This window comes from Pholcus phalangioides, unplaced genomic scaffold (genome assembly GCF_987345545.1).
Source record: "Pholcus phalangioides strain wild (caught in Gottingen) unplaced genomic scaffold, Ppha-v1.0 ptg000042l_1, whole genome shotgun sequence".
Taxonomy (NCBI): domain Eukaryota; kingdom Metazoa; phylum Arthropoda; class Arachnida; order Araneae; family Pholcidae; genus Pholcus; species Pholcus phalangioides.
Window position 1 is genome coordinate 36,696,052 of NW_028301628.1, and position 18,369 is coordinate 36,714,420.

The following is an 18,369-nucleotide window of genomic DNA, read 5'->3' on the forward strand; positions in this document are numbered from 1 at the left end:
ATTAATCAGCACTGAATAGTGTGGTTTACCTTATAAAAAAATTAATACAGTTATTGCTTACACTTTAAGGGGAAATGATGTAGTGATAAAGGTAGGCTATATGTTCAAGTAAAGTTTTAGATTTTGATTGAGACATGCATATTATACCTGCTTCAGTGCTAAGAAAATACTAAAAAAATAATAATGTTGCCGGATTACTGGAAGTTAGTTGAAAAAGCCCATTTAACTAATATAAATTTCTGTACATGGACAAGCAGCAACATGTTTTCCTCTTCTATGCTATAAGAAAACCCTGCCTAAAATTGCTAGATTACTGGACAAGCTCACTGGATTATTGAGAGTCTACTGTACGTAGCATGTGTTCTTCCTGTAACAGTGCAAGCAGTCTTGAGACCAGGTGTTTTTTGCCAATTTTTTTTAATTATCGCCATGCATCAACTACTTGGCTGCTAATTGGCTGGTGTAAATTACAAACTTTTCTCATGTAATTTTCTATACCGGTTAGTAGAATATTTTCTTGTAAGTTGAACTACTTTCAAGAAAAGACACTTGTTGATGAGATACCACTATATACATAAATTTTGTTATGAATAAGAGACCAGGTTTCATATATGTTTCTCTTTGCATTTTGTTTCCTATCATAAAATAATTTCATCTTATTAGGGAATAATATTAGTTTATCACACACATCATGATAAACAAAGTTTTAATTATAATAGATATTTTTTGTTTCATTCATTGTTTCCAGATTGCTAAGAGAGAAAAGAGACGAACCAAACAGAAGGGTACAGATTCAAAATTCATTAATGTAAGGATAAATCTTTGATTTCATCATAATTTATTTATTGTCTGTTGTGAACAACTGAATTTCACCTCAAGAAATTATTACTTCTCATTTATTAGAAAATAGAATTTGATGAAAGTTTCCAGATCTCTGAAGCTTTTTTTGTTATCATATGCAACACAAATTGTCCTGATTCTCGAAACTATTCATATGCAAATTAATTGATTAATTAATTAAGCTAATGTAGGGTGATTCAAAACTCAATGTACAAAATTTTAGGGGAGGTAAAAAACATAAAAACAAAACAGAATCACATGGGAATGTATGACCAGAAACCCCAACCTGATCAGCTGGAGGATAAACGAAGATGCAAAAATGACAAGCTAATAATAGGTGGAAAAACTCTTTATTTAGTGATACTTTACACAAGGACAGTACGTATACATGTCAAGTTTCGCACAACTAGTGCTCAAAGTTCTTACCAGTTATGCACGCTTCACAACTGTGATGCATTGATTGTCGAACCCTTTCAAAATCCGGCATTTTGCAGACGTTTGCAGCTGTGACAAGGTTAGTGTCAGAGTCAATGGGCATCTTATAGACCATAGCTTTCAGGTACATGGCTTTCACCATGTACTTGGATTTCTCTCTGAAATCCAGGTTAGATAAATCAGGCGATCGTGGTGGCCATGGGACAGGTCCACCATCCCCAATCCATCGAGGCGCAAAAGTACTGTTCAAGTAGTCATGTAGGATCAGCGTCCTCAAGTGTGCATAACTGTGGATGGTAAGAACTTTGAGCACTAGTTGCGAAACTTGACATGTGCGCGTATTGTCCTTGTGTAAAGTATCGCCGAATAAAGAGTTTTTCCACCCATTATTCGCTTGTCATTTCTGCATCTTCATTTATCCTCCAGCTGATCGGGTTGGGGTTTCTGGTCACACATTACTATGTGAGTCTGTTTTGTTTTTGTGTTTTCTACCTCCCCTAAAAGTTTGAGTTTTGAATCACTCTGTATATGTTAATTACCTCTATTTTGTTCATCCACTTTTTGTTCTACCAATTTCAGCTTTTTTTTACTCCTCTTGGAAGCTTTGTTATTATGAAATATTGTGACATCCTTAGTTAGTTTTAGAGCTGAGGAATTTATTATTGTGAATTCTTGAAGGCTTCATCAAGGTCGCTTCGTTCTGAGGAGATGAGCATGGTCAGCAAAGAAGAAGCATATGAATTTTTCACTCGTGTCTGGGATGATGGAGATGATGTTGAAAATGATCAGGAGCAAGGAAAGCGATTCTCTTTGTCTTCTCGTTCTCTTGTGAAATCTGGAGATTCTATAGAAATACAAAATCTTGATGATGTTCAGGAAGACACTGGTAGGGAATTGCTTCTCTCATTTTCAAATTTTTTATACCAAAGCAATGTTTGAAAATGTCTTGAATGTAAGAGGATGGATATGTATAAACTACTAAAAAGGACACATTTCAAAATTTCTCAGCTTTGAACCATTGTGACTGTGTGACGACTCTCCTGGGCAGTTGAACTAAGGTCCAACAGCTTTCACATTTTTTTTAAATTTCTTTGGATCCATAAAAGCTTTAATATAAATCATTTTCCATCTACATATTAGAATTACATTATTATGATCATTAGTTCATATCCAAAATAGCCATCTCATGTATCAACTGCAATAATGCTTCATATTCCTTCTATTTTATCAATTTTGTGAGCTATGATTGAAAATATCCATCATCATGATGGGTTCTAATTCCATCACAAATTTCCTTTGTTCTCAGTTTCTTGCACCTCCAGAAGAAAGCTTGATTTACATAAAAGATACAGAATTTTCATATTTCTTTTCACTATCATAATGACTTTCAATGACAATATGATGAAATAAAGAAGCTTCTAACAGAAATGCTTCGAGACAGAGAGATGAAAATAGATGGATTTAGTATAGCAAATGGAGGATTTTTTTTTCTTTAAGTTATGGAGTTATTTTAGCGAAAGCATTTTCATATAAAGAGGTTCTTCTACACAGTACTTCTGTCTGAACCCTGACAGCACAGTGGTAGTCAGCTGAAGTTTATTTTGTGTAGTTTTTGAACTTTGAGGCTTGAATGTGTGCTGGTCTTCCACTTGAAAGTCTCTCCACGGAGAGCAGGCAGACTTTCAATGTGATATTTACATAACATGAAAATTCAAGCATTTACCATCTTCACTTCAAAATATGAAAGCTAGAAGACAAGTCACCCACAAGAACACAAAACAAGCACAACTCTAATAATATATATATGCATCAGGGGCCATATACAAAACATATATTCCAACGTATACAGATTCATTAGAGATTCTGCAGAGGAATGTTTATGAGGTCATGTACTGTTAACTAGAAATAGTAGTACTTTTCTGTGTTTTAGATATTTATCAAAGTTACACCATGCATCTATGCTGAAAAAAAGAAATCAATTGTTATGTAAACATTGTTCTTTTAATTTTTATTACAGAGACTTTACTAAGGTCAAACTATTTCGATAAAGAGGCATGTGTGATAAGGTATGAGAAACCTGAATATATGTCAGGCAAAGAAAACTGGAAAAATGAGCAGCTAGTGTTTTTCCGCCCAAGTTACAGAAACAGTATGCGCAGGAATATTTATTGTATTTTTTCTTTTAAATTCTAGTAAAATACAATGTCACAATGTTGAAACAATTATTTTTTGAAATCGACTATATAAATCAACTATATCACTGTTTTTTAAATGTATCTTAATCATCTAGCACAGTGGTTCTCAACCGGTGTTCCGCGGAGCCCTTGGGGCTCTGTTTGCACCTCCCAGGGGCTCCGCGGCGAATCGAAGAAAATAAAATAAATCAGTAAATTTGATAGATAAATTTAAAAAAAAGAGGGTCTACAAGGGGTCTGCCATAAAAATTATATATATAAAAAGGGCTTCGTGAGTCAAAAAAGCTTGAAAACTGCTGATCTAGCATATAGCGTATAAGGAATTATTATTTTAGATTTTTTTCCCCAACCCACTTTTGCTAACTGAGCTTTCTAATATTGTATTTTGATTCCATAGAACAAAGGTGCACAACCTTTTCAGTCCTTGCCAGATATTTCACACAACCATGGACAGGATATTCCTGTAAATTTGGTCATCTTGACGTTTTCTATAGAAAAATGCCCAGCTTTTTCAACAAAAGCTTACATGAATTTTTATTACTAACTGAGAGATCAAATGATTGGGATTATATAATGATAATTATGGCCATAATTGTTATCTTATCAATAATTGTTATATAAATCTAGTCATCACACATATTTGTCAAACAAAACCATTTAATTTATTTTGCATTGCAGTTTGCAGTAGTGCTTCATTTCCTCCCACTGGTAATTTTTAGTGATAAATGGCGACTTTACTTACCTTTGACAACATTTTTGGGAATAATTGGTGACACAATCTATGGTGGATCCTGATTTCCTGTATTTTTATCACAGAAATATTGCCAGTGGCCAGCTTAGGTGCATATTATATTGATACTTTTCTACCAGAGCACTTTGCTGTTGCAGTCTGGGTAGAACCTCTTGGCGGGCCAGAGGTTGTGCATCCCTGCTATAGAATATTTTTTTCTCTTTGTATGTACAATAGGACCCTAATTTGTCTGAGCTAGTGTGGATTGGACCTAACTGGGATATAACAGAAATTTCAAATAATACAGACCTTACAGAATAACAGGGTTAAATGAAATAAATAATGCCATAAAAGGTGAAATTATATTCACGCAAAATTTATTTTTGGTTACTATAATGCAATGAAAGGATCAAATGAATATTGTATAATACAGTACTTAGTTATGTACAGTGCTTTCAAAAATATTCTTTCAATGTCTCCTTTCATTGAGCACTCTCAAATGCTTTAAGAAGCATGGTGTTTAAGAGTAACATGTTTAAGATGTTTTTCTAGTACAGTCTTTCAAATTTATTTGTTTTTCATCACCTCCCCTCCTATCAGGAAACAATTTATTTATCACCTCCTTAGCTAACCCATAGGATCTGGTTGTGTCTGTAAATTCTACTGCCCCCTGTTTATCGGTTTCCCCAAGTGGTTATTTCATCCACTTTTTGAAACACTGGGGTTCATCATAAAAACAAACAGTTTTTTATGATCCAAGGCACTTCACATGTCATTTTATTGTACTATAACTTTATAAATCACTTTATGAAAAGTATATCGGATATCTTGAAACTTGGTTAATCAAGGCTTAGATAATCATGGTCCTCCTATAGTTATTTTCCTTCATAACTTGTATCAAAATATATGTTAAATGAAAAGCATAGTAAATTAAATATTAGATATCAAAATATTTCTGGGCAAATTTATGGGAAACATAATTTCTGTGGTGTTTGGTCAAAACATAATTTCTGTGGTGTTTGGTCAAAACATAATTTCTGTGGTGTTTGGTCAAAACATAATTTCTGTGGTGTTTGGTCAAAACATAATTTCTGTGGTGTTTGGTCAAAACATATCTCTAAAAAATGGCTTTTTGGTCTAAAAGTAAGTTTTGCTAATTATAACTAATTAGAAGGAAGATAAATGCACAAATACGTGCATACAGCTAAACAACATTCTGATGTATGATATTTTCATTTGTATTTGTGTATATGCTTTATTTTTGATTTTTAAATGAGAATGAAAATGCGATTTTGGAGTTATGTTCAGAACCAAACAACACTGATTTATTATACAGAGTCATATCATCTGTTTTTTTTTCTGTTTGGGAAATAATATCGAGCATCGGAAATGAATTGATCAAACTTGTCTGGTTGTAGCTTCAGAGCAAGAAAGAATACCACCCAGCATTGAACCAACAAGGCTGATGGAAGAAGGAATTTCACTCAGAAGTATTCCAGAAATTTCCTCAAGGAATATAAATGTCTTGGAAAATCGCTTACTTCAAGAAAAAGTTTGTATTGAGATAGGATTTATTTTTTTTCATATGAGACTTTATTAGTTTCCATTTAAGTCTGAGTAGCCATAACCAAGCACTTGTTGTAGTTTAATATTTGCAGAGACTAACTGTGTAATGTAATAAATGATAATAATCATATCTGCTTATGATGAGCCCCAGAGTCTAGATTTAACTAAAAAATTAATGTATTTTGCTTTTAAACAAAAATAACAACAAATTGTTAGAACAATTTCTAAAACCAGCAAACAATTCCATTGTTTTCAGTGAGCAGGTTTTTCATGGTAGCTCGGAATTAATGAGGTATTCAAAAGGAATACATGAAAAACAAAATGAGAGAAAATGAAAAGTCAATACTTTCAAGAAAAACCACAAAACTGTTTGTTTCTTTCACCACTCTTATAATAATAATAATTTTACAATACACTTTGATGAGGGATGACTGACAAGTAAATGGTTATACAAAAGGTTCATCACCCCTTTAGGTTTGTTGGTTTGTTTTCAATGTGCAGGAAACAAAACTTTGCATAGAAAGAAGGAATGAACATGAAACATCTGACGCATTATTTGAATAGCTTACTTTGAAGTTGAAATTTAATACAATTTATTTCACAGGAATATTAAACATTTTTAAATATAATAATGAGCTGGTTAATGTGACCGACTGGTCTCGAGACAGTTAAGAGAGTGTGTGTGAGTGTCCTTATCTTTTGTCGCTTGCTGGACTAGGCAGGTGCCAGCGAGAAGCAGGTGCAAGAGTTCGCCACACGTACATTATGGATAGACTACATGTACCGTTGAGTCACCTCACATCAGACAAGAAACTTACCAATCAGAATTTTGAGAAACGGCTGATTCAGCCCTTGCTCAACTTCTAATATATACTTCATACTTCATGTGCTTGAGTGTGAAGATCATCAGCTTAATTTTTTTTTTCTTGCCCGTGTGTTGTGTTTTTTCCCCCCCCAAACCGAGCACAACTCAGGTCTATCGCCATAGGCAATTTACTACCTAGTGAGTTGAGCCGGAAGTCTAAGTGTGTGTACCTAACAGTCTGAGTGCGTATCTAGTGTTATGTATGATTTTTCAGTGCTGCCATCTATATCTCAGAAGTGAAGTGAGTGACGTGTAGCGACTGAATATTTGTACTGTTTGTAGGCCTGTTGCTCTCTGTGGCGAAACTTTTTAACGGGGAGATTGGCTCGCATTTGCGCCTCAAAGTTGGGAACCACAGAAAACCAACTTCAGCCGACCACCACTGTGGTGACGGTGGGGCTCGAACCCGGGTCCCCGCGATGCGAGTCCGTCACTATGACCACTCGACCACCACAGCGGCTGTGTTTTGGGTTTTTTTTTTTTTTTTTTTTTTTTTTTTAACCGAGCACAACTCAGGTCTATCGCCATAGGCAATTTTCTACCTAGTGAGTTGTACCGGAAGTGTAATTGTGTATACCTAACAGTCTGAGTGCGTATCTAGTGTTGTGTATGATTTTTCAGTGCTGCCATCTATATCTCAGAAGTGAAGTGTCGTGACTGAATATTTGTACTGTTTGTAGGTCTGTTGCTCTCTGTGGCAAGACTTTTTAACGGGGAGATCGGCTCGCATTGTGTTTTGGGTTGCTGTATTTTGGTTATATTTGACATCCATAGTTTTATGGGCATAATTTTTTTTCAGCCACCTCGTTGGGCAATTTGCCTGTTGTGGCCCTTGTAGTTGGCCACCGTGCACCTGTGGTCAGGTATATATTGGAACCACAAAAAGATCTGTGGCCACGAGAATAAAAGAGCACGAACGATGCTGCAGAATGGGCCAAACAGAAAAGTCGGCGGTGGCAGAGCATGCGCTTTACGACAACCACAGTGTACAGTTCAGCAAAACACAGGTAATAGCTAATGTTGACCACTTCTTCCCACGAATCTACAGAGAGGCTATTGAAATATACAAGCACAAAAACAGCTATAATAGAAGAGAAGAAACTTTGAAATTGAGCAGATCCTGGACACCAGCTCTCAGAAGAACAAGAACCTTCCCCTTCAAGGTCCAGCAACAGAATGATGACAACAGCCAATCAGATAACTCCACATCTCTCGGCCAATCAGGTTCTACCAGCATAACAACTGTTTACAATACGCTGCCAGCCATAGAGTCAACTGACCAATCGCAAAACAATAGTGTAGTTCAAGCCACTTATGTGCATAAATACAACCTGAGACTCCGGAAAACTTGACTTTGATCCAGTTTATCAATTCTCCTGATGATGCCAACCACTATAGTCCGTTTCGGGTTAACTTTGCAGTGAAGAGGAAGCTACGAGGGAACCTCATCACTTGTTGCTATGGCAACAAAAGCCTCTTAACCAATGTATCAATGCGCGGCCTCGGTAAGGTATGGACGATTTCTAGGATACCGCGAAAATGTCGTTGTGGTTGCTATAGATTTTTGGATAATGGTAACCAATATTTTTTTCTAATTTAAAAATTTCAAACGAAGAAACATCGGTTCAAAACAATATTTTCCCTTTTTTTTCCACAAAATCATTGAAAAAAAATTGAAATATTCTATATAAATGATCATCGTAAAGCTCTGATTTATGGGAACTTTATTTTGTAGCGAAGGAGTACACTCTCTACCTTTCTCTCCACTGCAAAGTTAACCTGAAACGAACTATAGTGTTGGGGAAACGTTGAGAACAAACTCAAACGGACGACGGTCTTCGAACCCGAAAAAACAATTTTTATCAGACTCTAGTGTGTTATAATTTTATTATGTTCATTCTGATTTCATTAAATTTCCAGTAATAGCTATGGAAATAAGCAAATAAAATTTTTGTGACATTGTGAAAAATACTACAGGTTGACAAGTTGGGTCAATTTTGAAAATTTATTATATTTACCACTGACTATGCATAATCCCCAACTTGTATTGGTAAATATGATAAATTGTTAACAAACCATTTAAATGTACCAGACATTATGCGTGAACTTCAGTCAGGATTGTGCCGCTGTGGTGATCGAGTGGTAATAGTGGTGGACTCACATCGTGAGGACCTGGGTTCAAACTCCACCATTGCCACAGTGGCGGTCAGCTGAAGTTGGTTTTCTGTGGTTCTCTCCTAACTTTGAGGTGCAAATGCAAACCGATCTCTCTGTTAAAAAGTCTTGCCACAGAAAGCAAACAGGCCTACAATGATACAAATATTCAATCATCACATTTCAGTCATAGTTAGAAAAAAATTATGACAGATGGTTACACATAGCAAGCATTACACAGAAACAAAATTCTCGTTAGGTTCACGCACATTCCAACATGTACCAATCGTTAGAAGTTCTGTATAGGAATATGGATAACGTGCATGTGTGGTTTAGTAGGAGTTCTTTGGAAAAGAGTGGGAACCATGTCCTGGTTTTGTGGTTTAGTAGGGAGTAGTCCAAGATGGTTAATTTAATTGGTAATGCTGGTTATGTCTGCACATGTTCATAAATATGAAGAAAGCTAAAATTAACGAGGCTGGTTAAAAACTTTTTATTACGAGTAATCTCAGATCTATCATATTTACCATGATATATATATATATACATTATTTATTGCAATATATTAGGCATATCATTGGTTTGGAAAAAGTGGACATTTGAAAGCTTTGCCTCAGCCATCCTGGAATTACACTTTTGAAGGTTCTAATACTGATGAGCAAGGACCAACTGTGATATACATAAAAGTTTGTATACCTAGAATGAGACTTTTTTTCTCAACTACACCATTGAATTTTCTGGGAACGCATTGAATCATATCATTGATGAATGAGTGGCGCTAATAGTTTTGAATTGATGTTTGAAATTCTTATAGCACAACTTAAGTTTTCTTGAATGTGTTTTAGCTATGTTGACTGTTTTTTCCTCACTTATTTCATAATTTTTCATTATGCTTGCACATAATTACAGTCTATTATTAACATTCACTCTTCATGTTTCTTTAACACTGCAGCCTGAATTAGATGTATCAGCACAACATTTGAATGGTGGTACAACATGTCAGCTGGATCTGGATTTGTCGTCCATTACTTTCATGCACCATCCATTATTCAGTAAAGAACATGTCATTGCATCACGACTGCTACAGATGTGTGAAAAGTATATGACATTCACACAACTCAAAATCGCAGATGTGCTGAAAGAAAAGGTGAATAATTCATGACTGTAACATGCAGATGAAATGAGCATGACATCACTCAAGAACCTTGGTATTTAAATAAAAGCTATTGAGTGATGACATGCTCAGTTCATCTGCACACTACGTCATACATTAATTTTTATGTCTGTGCAATAAAAAAAAAGTTATAGTAAAAATAAACGAAATCTCTGATTCAGTATGGGGGAAGAAGGGAGATTTATAACACGGATCTTCTGCTTTTTCAATATTTTTTCTCTTTTGTCACTGCTTTTGAATTAAAGGCCAGCACATTTATTTTCCTGTAGTTGATCAATCTCAGGATTTCCTTCAGAAAACTGAAAGAAGCTGAAAGTCTACTTCAATCTGGTGGCAGCCCAGAACATAAGTCTAGGCATCGATCATACATTAAAGAAATCAGGTGAGAAAGTATCAGTTATAGTCAAGACACTTGTTATAACGACCCCATGTTGTATCCCATTGCAACAGTTAGGGATACAACATGATACAACTTGTTAGAATAAGTTCACAAAATGTTTTCAGATAATTACTATCCTCAGTGGCGGATTAAAGTTGGGTGAGGCCCCAGGTACAATAGAAAATATTGAGCCCCTTGAATTAAAATGAAAAGAAAAGTTTGATTTTTTTTGGGGCCCTTCAGAAGTTAGGCTGTGGGCGCATGCCCAGTGCACCTGCCATTAAATCTTCCTCTGACTATGTGTTTTCTTTTCAATTTCATGTCCTCCTAACATACCTTTTGTTTCAATAAAGATATGTTTTATAAAATACTAAAAAGCAAGCTCTGTAAAAGTACACGACTTAGCCAGGTTTATAAGTGTCCTCTTATGTAATGTGCTCAGCTCATTTCTGTGTCTCATACAGGCAGATGAAAAAGATAATCTCCTATAATGTCCAGATTGTTCAGTTTGATGTTAAAAGTCTCACACTGATTAATTCCACATGAAATTACCGAAAAACTTTCTCAAAAAGAAATAGAAGTATAACTTGGGAAGAGTGATTCTGAGGTGAATATGAACCAAAAGGACTTGAGTAACAATAGTCCTGGTCCGAGCCATAACTAGGATTTTTGTATCATCTTGCCTGCCACACCTGGGGCAAATATTATTTTGCCGTCTCCACCAGTTCAAAATTTTATAATTTTACAACGTGTTTTAAGTGTTCATTTAAAATTTGCCACCCAAGGCAACTGCCCTCTTAGGTCCTGGTAATGATTAGTGCAAAAATTCAGCTCAAAATGTAGCAGTGTTGTGTTAGCGACTGAATTCACATCTGCCAAAGCATTTGCTAGCCAAATCTGTATTCATCAGCTGAAGTAGAAATACAGCAGAAAAATCTTTGTCAGCCAAAACATTTGTAAGCTGAGGTGATTATTACCTGAGGTATCACTGTATTGTGAATCAAATTTTTCCATATAAAAATAATATAGATCCTGTTAATTTTCTTCACATCCTAAGAGGTTAGGGAAAAAATCAATTAATGCTTATTATGAGAAATACAGTATTTTTTTCCAATATTTTTCAGGTAAAGTTAGAGAAAAACTTTATTTTTGATTAATATTTTTACTCTCAGTTCAGTTCCATTGTAAACATAAAACTCATTTTGCAATAAGAGTATTTGAATACGTATATTTCTAAAGTTTCATAGAGTTGTTTGCTGTGTTTTACCGATACATTATTTTCAGGCATGTGAGAAGAATTATAGATATACAAGAGGCAGAACAAAACTTGTTGCTTGAGAAAATTATAAGTTGCTGGAATGAACTGAAAACTCTGAGAGAAAGTCAGGGATATACAAACACTTCAATACGAATTGAAATAATTGAGTGAGTTTAATTCTATTATGTGAGGAAATATAATATAACTATACTAAATATAAATTATATTTATTATACTTGTATTATATAATTATACTTTACTATTTGCAACCAAAAGTCTCTGCATATTTGTTTTATTTAAGTTTACTGATTTTTCTAGAGAACAATCTGATGAAAATGCGGAACAAATACAGTGGGATAGAGAAATAAAAGAGGAATTTGAAGAAGAAGAAATGGAGCATGCAATCACATATGAAAAAGAGCTAGATGAGTACAAAAATGCATTGGCATTGTGGAAGGAATGGAGCCGAGCTCAGGTGAAATTTTAGTGTCACTGAATAGAACTAGACAGACAAGTTTTTTCTGATTAGTTCTCTATTTTCTAACTTGAGAGTGAAAAATGATTTTATTTTCTGATATCCCAAGTTGGTTTTTTTACTTTACACCAACAGAAACAAGCAGCTAAACGACAGAAACAGCGTGATAGAAACAAAAGCCCGAAAAGCAACCCAGATTCAGAGGTTCTTGAGGAATTGGAATCTACTAGATTAGAAGACGAAGAAGTTTTAGCGCAAACGCCACAAAAGAAACCTCAAGCACCCATAAAATTTAACTCCAAAGCAGTTCTCAACAGATTGACACAAAATGCTCTCAAAATGAGAAGAAAACCAGGTTATAGAAGCAAATTTTATCCATAAATCTTTCTAGCTATTGCCCGGTTTGCTTATGTTATTGAATTTTTAATTATCTACATCTAAACATGTTCACTCTTTTGCTATTCATTATAGGATTATTTGTCTGTAATCTATAATTAAAATCATGAATATAAAAATTTACATGGCATAACTGTTTTGCCATTCAAGTAAAAAAAAATTGATTCTGTTCACAGAAGTTATGAAATTCATAATTCAGATTCATTATACAGCTGATGCTTGATTTTACAAACATATGTTTTTAGTAACTATGCCTGTGGTCTCTCAAACAATGTGCTATTTCCTTGAACATCTTTCCCATTCATGAATTTTGAAAACTAATTGTTAAGTTTGTCAAGTTCATAAAAACAAGTCTAACTGTAGATAGAATGAAATATAAAAATTAACACAATTTTCTTGTTATTGCTCCAGGTACTCCAAAAATAAAAATTGGAGTAGAATATGATTCTCCAGTGACTCCTATTGAGCAATGTCCAAAGTAAGAAACATCTATTTGTTACATTATGTGACTTTCATGGCATATTATCAAAGTTTTATCCATTTGTTATTATTATTTTTTCTACTGTTTCAGATCTGAATTACTGAGAAGAAAGAATGTTGCAAGAACTAAATTACATTTTGTTATAAAATACAATGGAAAAAAAGTGTCTGAAACGAATCAAAAGTATGTTTTGTTTATATAATTTATGCAGCCAAACCTCTTGCAAAGGGGTCACTCTTGGGAGTGAAAAAATGTAACCCTGTAAGCGGAGTGACCTGATAAATAAGGATGGATAAATCGTAATAAATCGATAATAAAATCGTAATGGATAAGCCATGACCTCACTACTCTCCCTCCCCTGCTGATGAATTCATGCATATAAAACTAATCAAAGATGTTTAATCTTGAAAATTTTTTAATCAAAGTTAGTTATTATGTTAATCTATATTATTTATCTTAACTTTTCTTTCTATATCAAGATTGTAGAATTATGCAAAAAAAAAAAAAAAAAACCAGAGACAGGTCCCATTTCGGCTACAGTTGATTTTTTTATATGATTTTTATTCTAAAACAACTCCAGTAATGATAATAAGATAGCACAAGAGCTATCAAAATTTATTGGAAAAATGAAATTTAAAATTTATTATACCAGTATTTTAATTAAAATTGCAATTATAACAACTTTCCTCAATGATTTTGAATAAATATGCTTTTGTATCAATTTCTTAATGATGAAAGAATCATAGGCTTCGACTTCAAAAACCACTTTTATATGATGCAATACCTACCAAAGCATTGACATTAAACAGCAAAAATGATGCGAAAACATCAGTAAACATAAAAATTGGAAGCCTCTGTCGTAGGGCTTTCTCAGAGTCATCTTAATGCTGGGGTATACCCAGACTAGAACTGTACTATGATTTATGATAGCGTGTAAAAAGTACTTTCAACTAGGTAGGTTCCCCCCACCCCCACGATACTGTTAAGACGACCCTCTACTCCCTCCAATTTTAGAGCCTGGTCGCAGGACATGAAAGACCTTTGACTGGCCACTCTGTAGTAAATTTATGATATACAAAAGATTCCCCCAGGCTGAAAGCCTATCAGCCTCCCTTATGTGGGGGAGGCCCATGCTCTGTCAAATGGTAGAATAACCACCAATAATCGAGCATTGAGCTTATCGTGTACATTGTATTAAGAGTTTCCAATTTTTATGAAAAAAAATTTTAATGGTGCTTTTACAAAAGTGACTCCTTAAGCAGAGTGTGGAGATGTCTCATCAGGAGTTTAATAACATAAGAACACCATAGAAGACAATCAGGATTGTAAAAGAGTGACCCAATAAGTGGAGTGACACATTATCCAAGTGACCCACTAACGAGGTTTGACTGTGTATTTTTTAATTGGGTTATAACAAGTTTAAGTTAACTTTAAATATTTCAGCATGTAGTTTTTATATTCTGTCTTTCATATTTCTCAGAAACCTGACTCAAGATTTTCATGCTTTCTGGGGTCATATTTACAAGATTCGCATTGTTCATTTCCCGTTGAGTCTCAAATTGGAGGTGAAATAATTTATTCTAATATGTATAATTCATCTTTAGTTTTGAGCAGTAATTTTCGAATAGGGTACAGAATTTAGATATTGCCTTAAAAAATTATGGCTGCTACACATCTAGAAATCTGTCATTGTATATTTCCTTTCTTGCATGCACCAACTACAATCTATCACAGTGGTGGCCAACCCATCCCTTACCTAAGCCAATTTCAAGGCCAGAAATTTTCTCCAATGTATACTTTTTTTTGTGTGTGCCACTTAATTTTTACCATCGGTTTGATTTGGGTTTTAGATAGCTCTCTTTCATATATACAGAATTGTATCACAGTTGATACAATACAACCCAAACAAATGCAATTATCAAGGAAACATATTTTCTAGATTTTATGCAAGGTGAACTCAGGAAATAAAAGTCATCTGGTCTTTGCTGAGACACGAACCCCTGAGCCTCCTGCATTCCGGCCAAGCATGCTATCATCTACACCACAGGAGACACAATCCTGCCTTCCTTATTTAGCTCACTTCTTTCTTTCTTTCATTCTGAGCACAACTCAGGTCTATCACCATCTATGGGCGATTCACTACCTAGTGAGTTGTGCCGGAAGTGCAACTGTGTGTGTACCTAATGGTCTGAGTGTTTATGTAGTGTTGTGTTTGATTTTTCAGTACTGCCATCTATATTTCAGTTGCAGGTCATTTTGCATATCTTGCTCTCTGTGCCGAGACTTTTTAAAGGGGAGATCAGCTCACATTCATGCCTTGGAGTTGGGTATATTTTGGAACTACAGAAAACCAACTTCAGCCGACCACCACTGTGGCAACGGTGGGGTTCGAACCCGGAACCTTGCGATGTGAGTCCGTCGGTATCACCACTCGACCACCACAGCTGCTTATTTAGTGCACTAGCAGTAGGTGCTGTAGTACAGGCATTAGTAGCCTCTCTTAACTTCAGCAAATGCCCCCCAGATGGGACAGAGATAGCCAGCTTTTTTTTCTCGGCCCAATATATCAAGGAAACAGGTATTTTTTTGGATTTTATGCCAAGGGTAACTCTGAAAGAAAAAGTCATCTTAATGTGTAATAGGGAAATCTTAGCAGTGGGTGTGACAAGAGGATATGTTCAATATGTGCTTAGTAGGCCATTATCTATCGTGTAAACCAGCTGTGAATAAATGTAATGTTGGTTTAACTTGTTCTTGATACCTAGTATGTAAATCTACGAATGTGCAAAATCTAATGTATGTGTAGAGATAATTTTTTGCTATACTATTTATGTTAGAAAGCAATGAAAATTTATTTAAATTTATTTTCTACTTTTTGTTTTGTGTCTATCTAGGTGTATGATAGTGGAAAATCAGGCAATTGCTTGCTAGCCGATATTTTCATCCCGATCCCAGATTGCAGTCTAACAGCATTATCATACAGCTTGGCAGACCACCAGTTTGGATCTGATCAGATAACTTCTTACAAGCATGATGCTGTTGGCAGTGGTAAACAGAGATACTTTATTAAATTTATCTCACTTCCTGTTTTTGATCATTTATTTCCTTATTAATTTGATCTTACCGAAAAAACAAATTGATTTATTTATGTTTTCCAATTTTCTTCTTAATTAATAGGTGTGCTATTTAATTTTGAAAATGGAGATAAATCATGGCTATTAACAAATGGTGTAGTTCGATGCAGTCTAGCATGGGGAGTGTCAGGAGAAGGATCAATTCTTGCTCCACCAACTGCAGAGGAGAAAATATCTTTGCTAAAGTATGTTGATGCGTATTGATTATCTATTGCATATACTTATACCACTTACTAAATCATGACACCCTATTTACTTGTTATAAAAAAAATATATTATATTTAAATATATTTTTATAATCCTGGTTGCACTTTTCATACATGTTTAAAACATTTTTTTCTTGGGAATTTTTCAAGAAAAAAATTACCTTGGTTTTCACATTCACAAACATTTAAACCTTTTTATCTTTTCATTTATATAATTAACTTTTTAAACAAAAAAAACCAGTAAGTTTTAATGGTATATTTTTGTTAAATGGGATTAAATTATTATTATTATAAAATGTTTAATTTTATAAGAACCTTCAATCTTTGAGCTGATGTGGTTCTCTAATTGGACAGGTTTCACAAGTGGAGTCCCTCAAGGAAGTGTCCTTGGCCCCATACTTTTTCACTTGTTATTGATAAACTTGATCAGGGTATCGATGCGATTGTTAGCAAATTTGCAGATGACGCATGAAGTTTAATGTTGACAAGTGCATGGTCGCTCATTTTGGCTCGAACAACCCACGTTTCTCTTACAAATTAAATGGCGTCACTATTCCAGATCCAACTAGGGTGACTGATTTGGGAATTCTCATTGATAAGCGGCTCAGGTTTTCTGAACATTGTTCAGCAGTGGTTAACAACGGGAATAGAATGCTTGGTTTTATTTTCAAAAAAGTATCTTTGTGTTGTTCTAAAGTCATTCTTCCGCTTTTCCGAGGCTTAATTCATCCTGGACTGGAGTATGCTGTAAGGTTTTGGAGACCATACCTACAGAAAAGCATAGACTTGGTTGAAAGGGTGCAGAAAAGAGCTACGCATGTCCTTATTAGCACACAGGGCTTGAGTTATGTAGAGAGACTTCATTTTTTGAATATTTTTACATTGGATGAACTCAGGTGTCGTGGAGATATGATCAAAGTGTTCAAAATTTTCAACGGGATGGATAGGATGGACCATGAATTATTAGCACACCGTCAATCGACTGCTTTTACAAGTAGGCACCAGTATCAATTGGTAAGGGACAATTCGAGGTTATAGTGTCACAGGGAATTTTTCTCTAATAGGGTTGTTAATAAATGGAATAGCTTACCGCTGGAGGTAGTAAATTGTATCACAATTGAAACGTTTGAAAAGAAATATGATAAGCATGTTGGGGTAAACCGAGAAGCTGTCCATACTTAGAATAAGACAACCATAAGTATTCTTTATGGGCATTGTATAATATTTTATCATGCATATATACTGTTTCTAGATTTTGTAATTGTCTTTTTATTAGGGTTGCTATAATTTTAAAGTATATGACATCCATATTTGTTATGGGTAACTTTTTCTCAGCCACCTTGTTGGGCATTTTGTCTGTTGGGGTGTTGTATTTGTATTTATGAACTTGTTCTTTGGTCACAAGCAAAATGCTATTTCTTTGAACATCTTTCCCATTTTTTTTAACTTTCCGATTCTATGAACTGTATGAGTTTGTGGAAACAAATGTTGGCTTTAAGTTTTACATTATTAGTTTTATTTTCTTAAATTTGGGACCCATTTTTTAAAATTATTTATTTAGAATTTATATGAATATTATTGTATAATCATTCATTTTATTTGAAATTTTTTTTAGTCAAATGAAGATGTCATGTCCACTTAGTTCTATATACTTCAGTGAAATATTAAGCATAGTGAAGCTCAGGGAAGAGCTTCAGAAACTATTTCTCCTTCCTAGTGATCCATCTTCTGATGAATTCTATGAACTCATTCAGGTATAAAAAAGTTTAATTTAATTAATTACTTCATTGAAAATTGCTTCTTTTTTTTGTTGCTAATATACCTTATATGCATACATGATGTTGTTCATGCTAATATAGCTTCTATCAAAATTCAGGAGTTTTACTACACAATGTTTTCCTCAATCATATAGAGGGATAAAATAAAATTTTTAAACTGCTTAACAAGAGAGTAGAGGCAATGAAGTTAAGTTGAACTTGGACCCCCCCCCCTCCCCCTTGAGGAACGTAAGACTACTCCCTGTTCCTAGGCCGACATCATAATGGACAAAAGAGGAGATAAAATGACTGCTACTGCCAACC

The 18,369-nt window shown here is 34.6% G+C and overlaps 1 protein-coding gene across 1 annotated transcript in view; it reads left to right on the forward strand.

Moving 5' to 3' along the window:
* Positions 1–18,369, forward strand: part of Cc2d2a (Coiled-coil and C2 domain containing 2A) — a 53,766-nt gene that overhangs the window by 8,440 nt on the left and 26,957 nt on the right. The window contains exons 7-22 of the mRNA XM_089254828.1: positions 749–808; positions 1,954–2,161; positions 3,293–3,424; positions 5,619–5,752; positions 9,355–9,471; positions 9,738–9,932; positions 10,229–10,341; positions 11,623–11,763; positions 11,915–12,071; positions 12,207–12,426; positions 12,879–12,945; positions 13,039–13,131; positions 14,429–14,513; positions 15,843–15,996; positions 16,126–16,267; positions 17,904–18,042. Coding sequence (XP_089110954.1) covers positions 749–808; positions 1,954–2,161; positions 3,293–3,424; positions 5,619–5,752; positions 9,355–9,471; positions 9,738–9,932; positions 10,229–10,341; positions 11,623–11,763; positions 11,915–12,071; positions 12,207–12,426; positions 12,879–12,945; positions 13,039–13,131; positions 14,429–14,513; positions 15,843–15,996; positions 16,126–16,267; positions 17,904–18,042 — 2,157 coding nt within the window. The remainder of the gene's footprint in view (positions 1–748; positions 809–1,953; positions 2,162–3,292; positions 3,425–5,618; positions 5,753–9,354; positions 9,472–9,737; positions 9,933–10,228; positions 10,342–11,622; positions 11,764–11,914; positions 12,072–12,206; positions 12,427–12,878; positions 12,946–13,038; positions 13,132–14,428; positions 14,514–15,842; positions 15,997–16,125; positions 16,268–17,903; positions 18,043–18,369) is intronic.